Source organism: Colletes gigas, unplaced genomic scaffold (genome assembly GCF_013123115.1).
Source record: "Colletes gigas isolate AHSC1104 unplaced genomic scaffold, ASM1312311v1 Colletes_gigas_Sc00016, whole genome shotgun sequence".
In the NCBI taxonomy this organism is placed as follows: domain Eukaryota; kingdom Metazoa; phylum Arthropoda; class Insecta; order Hymenoptera; family Colletidae; genus Colletes; species Colletes gigas.
The window spans coordinates 2,850,662-2,860,012 of NW_025106645.1; the positions used below are offsets into that span (position 1 = coordinate 2,850,662).

At 35.4% G+C, this 9,351-nt stretch overlaps 2 protein-coding genes across 2 annotated transcripts; one reads left to right on the forward strand and one right to left on the reverse strand.

The window, feature by feature from the left end:
* Positions 1-169: 169 nt before the first annotated feature.
* LOC122400199 (protein brambleberry-like) lies at positions 170-4,397 on the forward strand. Its single transcript, XM_043401533.1, has 9 exons — positions 170-520; positions 592-977; positions 1,502-1,687; positions 1,757-1,925; positions 1,992-2,288; positions 2,362-2,574; positions 2,638-2,877; positions 3,017-3,332; positions 3,454-4,397. The coding sequence occupies exons 2-9, from the start codon at positions 606-608 to the stop codon at positions 3,593-3,595; spliced, it is 1,935 nt and encodes a 644-aa protein (XP_043257468.1). The 5' UTR covers positions 170-520; positions 592-605; the 3' UTR covers positions 3,596-4,397.
* A 113-nt stretch (positions 4,398-4,510) lies between these two features.
* LOC122400245 lies at positions 4,511-7,716 on the reverse strand. The gene is made up of 5 exons (XM_043401599.1): positions 7,380-7,716; positions 6,183-6,366; positions 5,117-5,225; positions 4,783-4,905; positions 4,511-4,680 (listed from the first exon to the last, which is right to left on the reverse strand). The coding sequence occupies exons 1-5, from the start codon at positions 7,618-7,620 to the stop codon at positions 4,516-4,518; spliced, it is 822 nt and encodes a 273-aa protein (XP_043257534.1). The 5' UTR covers positions 7,621-7,716; the 3' UTR covers positions 4,511-4,515.
* Positions 7,717-9,351: the final 1,635 nt, after the last annotated feature.

Consider the following 9,351-nt stretch of genomic DNA (forward strand, 5'->3'; position numbering starts at 1 on the left):
AAGTTGTAATGAAATATACATTGCACTCAATATGTATATATTGTAACAAATTCATGTTGATGTAGAAGTACATTTCTTATAAAATTGAAAACAAACTTTGTATTCCTTTCCACCATTGCACAGGTATAGCATCGTAATGTTGCCAGTATTTCAAATGTGAAAAAATATATGCACGTGTAGTGTCTCCCGTCTCCCCTGTACAAGAATTATTTTTATCCGTAACACACTAATCCACAAGATTTTCAATACACGAATGAAATACCTAGTTACTTTGCAAATAGCAAAAATAGTTCGTTTCTTCTAGCCAAAGCAGTGGTCGTTGAACACGTACTAGTTGAATCGAGTTGTGTATTTATTCAATCAATTTTTGTAAAAGATACGGATGTGGCATCGGACAACATATTGCGAGAACTGATTTTGCAATTTTATTAAATATATGTATGTCAACCTGATTCATTACATACACTATTTTTGTTAGGAGGTTATTTTCTTACCCTTAAGTTTAGATAATTTATAGCAGGTGATGAATGATCAATACAAATTAAATTTTATAAGCAAACGCAATAAATAATCAATAGTATGTATTTTCAGAAAATTCGTTAAAAATGGAGCATACATGGTTATTAACATTCCTTATTATGACAATAACTTCTGGAGGTGAAGCATATTCAATGTTCGAATGGGTCTGGGGCAGCAGTAAAGACGAGACAACTGTTTTGGTGGCAGATGGAGTACCTCTTATTTCGATCCCGTACGAATCCATGACAGAGGATGAAAAGTTCCTCCAGGAAGCAGCAAAATTTACAGAGATTCAGGTGTCATCGCCGTTGGAAACTTGCCAACACAAAGTTATTATGAAAATTAGAACTGCCTGCTCTCAGATGACAGAGGAAGAACTTGCTAAATTAAGCGTTAATCTTTTAAACTGTCAGTCTGCTGTAGAAGGCAGAAAGATGTTCCCATGTACAGAAGAAATGGTACAATCAAATTTTGAAATTATAAATTATCCTTTATTTAATTTGGCATTATTTCCTCTAAAAATGTTTCGTATATTATTATGATAACATTATGAATTTTTTTTAAATGGTATAATTTTTTTTGCAATTGTATTTTTAAATATTTTCAAGCGTTGCTCATTTTACCATTTACTTTTATCACTCTACCCTAAGTAAAACTAGTACCTCCATATATTGATTTAGTGTATGTGTTTGCCATAATAGAAGGGTGGTTTAGGACATGTTCAGACCTGTCAACCCCCCACCCAGATTCAATCCAGACCTCCTCTGAGCTTCCTTCAGTTTTAGTCTCATAACATCTAGTACTTCATACATGTGCACATCAAATCAAATATTTCCAAACTTTTTTTGAATTGTATATTAAGTCTGCATTTCTAAGTGAACAATAATAGTTTAGTATAATATATTAATAAATTGTATACTTATAAAATATGGAAGAAATGTTATTTGTGATATCAATATATATTTGTTGTACATTTTTGCAGTCCCTGAAACAGTGTACAACAGATATGGATGCAGATATGTGGAATGCATACCATTTAATGAGTAACAGAGCAAGAGCAGTTTGTTATTCGGCTCGTAGTACACAGTTTCGTGCTCTTTCAGAATTGACTGTTAATAAATTGATGGAAACTGCACACGTACAAATCAAAACATTGGATTCCCTTAAGGTAATTGCATAAAAACTATATTATCGTAACTCGTATTATCTATTTACTTTTAATTAAATATTAATTCAGGTAAGTCAAGATCAACTGGAAGAACAACAGCAACACTTGATGGATGCTCAAACATCTGCTCACAATCTTGTGACAACAAATCTGAGAGAATTGATCAATGAAAGGGCATTGATAAGAATAGGACATAGTCAGTTAACATCGATGACTGAAGACATTAGAAAGAGATTAGGTAATTAAACAGAAGAAAAATACGTACATAATCATGATCGTTTTAATTGCATGAATGGTTTTGTAGAGGAGGCAAGTCAAAAGTTAGAACAACAAGCAATCGAGCGCAGCGGAAACCATAGAGAAATACTTAATGATTTGACAAACATTCAAGAACAAGCTCAATTGATTTGGGACAAAATAGAGACTAGCACTAATCGCATATTTGCACAACACAAAGTGGCTCTTGACCAGTATGAACAGACTTTAGAAAGATTAGCACGGATCAATGAAACAATTCAATTTATTTGGAACCTAACGAACACTATGCGCACAGAAGTGGATCAGAAACTAAACTGGCTAACCAATTATATCGGCGACACTGGTATCTATGTAAAATATTGTTGCAACTCGTAATGGAACGATAATTAGGATATTAAAGTGTTTTGAATTTTCAGGAGAACAAATGCACAGAATGTATCGCGTAGGATTACACATTATTTACTTGTTATGCGCGATGATAATTGCCTCTTTTCTTTATGCGCCGTTCTTAACTAGAATCACTATAATGGGAATTGTGCCATTAAACTTGGTATCATATTTGAGACATGGCATGGAAGCTTGCCTGGACTTTCCATCGATGACTATATTAATACTTTTAATTACAACCAGTATGTATTTTGTAAAGATATCTATAAGTCTATTTGATAACTCTAATTGTTTTGATTTTATAGTGCACTTTCTGATGGTTGGAATACAACGGATATTTGGCCCGAAAACAACCGCACGATCAGAACCGATACAAGTTATTAATCAAAACGGGCATGCGAATGGCAATACACAGGCTTACGTCTTATCTTCTAATACTAATCTTAAATCGCCTCGCATTCCAGCAGTGTCCTTATACACGAAATTGAAGAAAATGACGAGGAAACTTTATGACATAGTTTTCTGCCAAATAAATCATTTCATACGTAAGTTCACAGACTTGCAAGTCTATCTTCCGTTCAGTGGTTTTTAAAGTAGAGAGGGCAATTCCAATGGAAACGCTCTATAATTCAAGGGGGCTGTTGGAAGAAAAGTTTTTATGACGTAAAAGCAATTTTCTTATAGAGAAATGCAGTTCCTTGGTACAATCGATAATTCCCCGCAGTCGGCAGGATAAAGTACAACGCGAGGAGTTGTCCTGTACGTATGTATCTTCTAAGAAGCCTCGGGAGGATCTTGTGTATAATTATCCGCACGAGTTTCCCAGTATGTCTGATGACGTTACTGACTTCGAGAATTCCAATGTATCGAATAAAAATGACGTAAATATCGATGACTATGACATTATGCTTGATGCGCACGAGTTAAGGCGACGGTTAAACGCAATAGATCATTCTATCGGTAGATCCTCTCGCAGTCATCAAGCATCTCCTGCCAGAAGGTACATAAAGTAGAGTTGAAATTTGCATCGAGTAATGCAATAAAAATATATTAGAGAAACTTCTATTCGCTACTGTATATTGTTAATAAGGTAAAAAAAATGAAATAACATTGTTTTCTAGCGTCAGTTCAAAAGCATCAGGAACACCTAAATTTCAATGCAACGCTATAACAAAAAGCGGATGGAAGTGTCGGTTGAATGCGGTAAGTGGTCACCAGTATTGTAGCAGACATTCCAGCGGAATCTCGAGCATGGGCGACTGATATATTTGTTGTAGACGTTAATAGTTCATAGGTTAAAGAAAGATAATGTCTTAAATTCCGTGTTAGAGTGATGGAGCGTAATTGTTCCTTGAGATGTCAGTTAATTATAATAATTATGTTTGTTCGCATAACTGACTGGCAAAGTCACGTACGCGACACTCAACGTGTTAATTAACATCTTTAAGAACGATTCTGTTTTAGTATAAAATTTAGCACGCGCACAAAGGAGGGGCATCTCACGTTGATACGTGATTAAAGCTTGTTTTGTTAGCGAAACGTTTGTAACTTAATCTTTAAGCAATATTGTGATGACAATATACGTGTAACAGTTTATAATGATCTATTTGATCGCATTCTATAAGTTACAAAGGTTTCACTAATAATTTATTAATACGGCCCAATTCTGTGCTAATGTAAAACAAATTCTTAAAGCGTTAAGTTAGAGACTTAAGATGTTTCTATAATTACTATTTTAAACAGCTATATCTAAGAAAAGAACTGAAAGAAAAAATTGAATCGAACACCTGTAGCTACATAGTAGAAAATAATATTTTATTCACTTTGAATAGGAATAACAAAAATACCCTCTTTGCAAACACGGGGTAACAATTTGTACATAATTGGATAGTATTTTAATAATAATTTATGCCAGAAATGTCCATTACAATTATTCATTAAATCGGAGCAACGATGATGACATTGTGATTAAGTCGATTAAACGATAATGTACGATTTTAGGAGAGGATACGTTTTAACTATCTGACCATGTTGAACTTAATTATAATTTATTTTTGTAATACCTCGCAACGTAATATCGAATAAAAATTCAGAATGATTTACTGTTTTATTCGACGTAGTTTAAAAAAAAAAAAATCTCCGCAGACATTATTAAATGAAAACACGATACAAAATGTAAGAGGCTAGCCACAAACCGCCATATTATATTGAGTGCAAACTGCGTTGGTTGTCAGCTCCAAAAATCTGGGGCTTTTGTCATAACCGAGCCCGGTCACCAAGTTATGTAAATTACAGTAATTGATGCCGTAATCGAATATCCTGAACCATTCGTTTGACACAGATTCACCCTTCGATAATAAGAAGTGAAACGATTAAGAATTATTCTTATCGGCTTCGCTATATGGTCAAAGGTGAAGAGAAAATCAATAATAACGATTAGATTGTTATACCGTTGCGACGCAGGTTTTGTTGACTTCCTCAAAAATTATTTTTATTGTTTCCACGGTTCTCGTATTCGATGCAACGTGCACGGCTCTGATCACATTGCTTTCATCCGGTTTTGACTCCTCGAGCTGTAAAATTGAACTGGAATCTTACAATCGAAGGACACGAGTATTTCATTAGCAGAATTGAGTAAATTTAATTCATGACTAACGAATATAAATTTTATATTCACTCAGCAGTTAATTTTTGCTTACAGATTCGCTCGTCTGAATGCAATTAAAAGATTCTAATTTGCAAATTAATATAACTGATTACTAGTTTTAGTGACTTTTCCCTTACCGTGTAGAGGCATCTGCTACCACGTGAGCCACAATTAATGCAGGACGACCAGTCAAGTATTTGCCATCTTAATTTTTGCATAGTATCGACGCAGGAATCTCCAAATTTCCTAGTACAGTACAATAAGAAACACGTTTTTTCTCAATCGAATAGTTTCTTGGAAAAAAGTGCTGCTGCAGCAAATGAGGAAGCAGCTAGTATAATATACGCCCTTGTTTTATTTTAAAAAGTAAATCGTACTGACCACAATCCCACGATAAAATGAAGTTTGAACATTTGTAACATACGTCCTTTTTCCAGGGAACTATTCGATTAAAGGTTCAGAAACAATTATGGGGAACAAAAAGTGGAGAAAAGTGTAGTACATATTATTCGGATTAATCTCTTTCTGACTTCCGTAGTCAAGAAAGTTTATTGTCATCGTTTGGCTACACTGAAGATCAAAGGGGTGCACCAAAATAACACAGTATCAGTCTCATGAACGTTCTCATGGGCTTGAAAAGTGCGGTTTGTATATTTTTCAAGCGGTGTCGTCCAGCCAAAGAAAAATATACGAACCCTGCGCTGGGCAATATTGAGTTTCTTTATGCACAAGAATTGTTTGCAGAAGCGGCTGGGCAAGTAGACGTTATCTTAGAACACATTTTTCTCGAGCTTTCGCGGGAACAGCCAAATAATCACGCTAACCCATTAAAACGCCCAAGAACTTTGTCGTCGGAGTAACGTACAAAAATAAAGAGATATTATATCGAATAAAAATGTAAAGCTCTATCGAAGGATCGAAATGGCCGAGAGAAAGGATTCTGGGTAAAGGATAAATTTTAACCCCTTGGTGCACGATTTAATTACAAGCAATTTTTCAAATGTATGTTATTTAATTTTGTTTTGTTCGTTGTGCAGTGTTTCTTTTGCAAATACCTCGAAAAACTTGGCGTAAAGAGCTTACGACGAGTCAGACTCGTCATTGTACTGCAAAGGATTAAGCAGTAAGTAATAAATACAGTTTGCCGCTAATATTACCGTATTCTGACAAATACTGTAGCAATAAAAGGTGTTCAGGCGATACCATTTAACAACGCACGAAGCATGTAGCGGATAGGGGAACAAGAAGTTTAACAGGACAACAGTGATGATAATCATTGAGAATCCACCGATGCGATAGCAGATGTATCTTGGAAATTTGCCACAGCAGTTGCTGGTTATTATCGTCGCCGAATCTACGCTTTCTTCCAACCTTGTTTTATCGGAATCTGGATTTTCGAACAGAAACTTTATTTTAATTATACAGCAGTCAGTTTAACAAAAACATTTAGTCATAAAATTGTATTAAGGGACCTTTCTACTTTGTGGGATTAAAAAAATCGAATTTTTTTTTTTTGCGATATCTTTTGGTATGCAGTCTCGAAAATATATCTACCAAATATTAAATTGAAATTCGGAAAATTAACGAAGTTATATCCTGCTGAAATGTACCACGCGCAGGTGTAACAACTGGACGTAAATGTTTAAAGCTGTTTTTCTGGAAAATACACTTTTTGGCACTGCGTAGACAATAAGATGAAAATTATTCAAGATATCAACGTCAAATTTATACAGTATCTTCAGAACTGGTCTCATCTATCGTATGAACTTGGATAAATGCGATATATGCAATACTTTTTTTAAAAAAAATTAAAAAAATCTACATTAAGAATATTTTTGGTTTTTGGATTTCGGTTAGCTTCTTCGCAAAATATCACCTACGCAGTCGGGCGCCGTTCGTAAAAACTGTTGTTCGTTGGTCAACAAAAACTGCGTAATCAATAGATATTATGCGTTGCAAAAATTCGTAAATATAGTAAAATATATAATAAATATATCCACAAAACACAGAATTAATCGCACTTTAATAGCCCGCAAAAAAAAATCACAAAGACGCATGTATTTTTCTTGCCTACAAAGTAGAATGGCCCCTTAAATGCAAATAACTTTTATCTTAGATATTAACAACATGTTAAATAGGTGATGGAAGAAAGATTTGCTGCTACAGGAACTTGAATGTCGAATGTCTGAGATATAACAGGATATTCCCTATAACTTAAATACAATTTTTTAAAATCAATTTTCGACGATATCGAAAATATAATAATTTAATTCCACTCTAGAGGTTTTGACAATCATTTTCCTTTGTTAAGGGGGTCCGTGGGAAGGCGATATTTCAAAGATACTTATAAATGTTCAAGTTTGACGAATTAGAAACTGATGAAATAGAACGAAAAGGCACCGTTTTGCTCTTTCAATGTGGAATCATCCTGCGAGTTTAGGTTCTTCGGGCTGTCGATTTCAGGGTAAGGTGGCGGAGAGCGTCTCGACATTGACCTGAGCTCCATGCGCTCTCTGTATGGCGGTGGTTCGATCTTCGTAACGTTTCCCTTCGGTTTCGCCATCACAAATCGATCAGCTTTCGCGCAAGAAAAGAAGTCGTCTGACGTTCCGTGAAATCTGTCAAAAAGAAATGAAAACATACGACTGTCGTTTCTTCTTCTTCTAATAGTTATGTTATATGATTAGTTCTTGTTTATTCGATTATTCGAATACTATTTGATCAGACATTCGAAATGTTTAAATAGTACGATGTGGACACGAAATAAATCGAGAACTCCGAGTTCATTGTTTTTTCTTGAATATCATTTTCATTTCGTATATCATACAATATTAATTGCATTTTTCTATAGAAGAATTAACGTTGTTTTATTTTTTTCTAAACATTTAATTGCATGCAAAGAACACTTTTTGTTAAATTATCTCGATTTCGTGGACGTCTTCAGGGGACGTCGACTTCCCACGAGCGTAGATCGAATCATTTTTTTCGTCCCGTTTTTTACAGAGCACGCTGACGCATACGCGGTGTCCCTAATGAATACTATCTACGAAGACACAACCCATAAATGTACTCGTATCGGCTACTTCCTTTTCTTCTCCTCGACTTCGTTTCGCTTCTCGTGTTCAAACAACCTTGTTACAAATTCGTCGACCATTTGACCGTTGCCTTGCTTTTTCCGTTTCTGCTCGAGTCCTTCTTGTAACGTTTTCACCTTCTGCATAAATCAAAATACAGATTACAACTTGAAAAAATGAAGTTGAACAGCTTGTTTGTACTTAATTAGCGCGGTGTATTCTTTTAACAGTTGTTACTTCGTTATAAAGGATCCCGCAGAGATCTTATGGAAAATGGCCCCCGGTTAAATTAGTCAATAATAGTGCGCCTTATTCTAGACCACCACGTTTGAGCATATTTGAGTGTAAGAAGCACTGTTGTACACTGTCCATTTATTTGACCCCTTAAAACTCAGTAGTTGTACTGTGGGCCCTTAAATATTACCCCTTGACCCCCTGACCCTCAGACTCCCATTCAGGAGTCAAAAAAAAAAACTGCCAAAAAGGTAAAAAATGGTTCTTTTTCTCATTGTACAAACATGAAGCACCGTCGACATTAGCATTACCCAGTGTGCACCACGAGGAAGTTGCTCGATCGGATTTTACACACCATGAGGCCCTGAAAAGGGCCGTTTTTATAGTTCTCTCTATTCTAAGAATCTCAACATTCATATTGTCTTGATGGTCTCTGGTCGTATTTAGAAGATTGCCATCCGAATATTTGACATGTCTTTGATGACGAGCAAATCCTAATAATCTTAAAATACTCGCAATAACACAGAGGGCATCAAGACAATATGAATGTTGAGATTGTTATGGACAAATAGAGAGAACTATAAAAACGGCCCTTTTCAGGGGCCACATGGTGTGCAAAATGGGTAATGCTAATTTCGACGGTGCTTCATGTTTGTACAATGAAAAAAAGAACCATTTTTTACCTTTTTGGCGTTTTTTTATTTTGACTCCTGAAGGGGAGTCAGAGAGTCAGGGGGTCACGGGGTAACATTTAAGGGCCCACGGGGTCACAACAGTGCTTCTTACACTCAAATATGCTCAAACGTGGTAGTCTAGAATAAGGCGCGCTATTATTGACTTTTGATCCCCCGTATCTCGGAAACAGTTCAATTTACGAGCTTGGGCCCATTGGAACTTTTCATCAAGACGTCATGAACTACATCGTATCAAAAGTTCAGCTAATTTAACCGGGGGCCATTTTCCATAATATCCGTGCGGGGTCCTTTGTTGTAAAATCATAAATTGGTTTGCAATACACGTATGAAACAACTGTTAAATTTTGTAAATATATTTTATTGGCATGC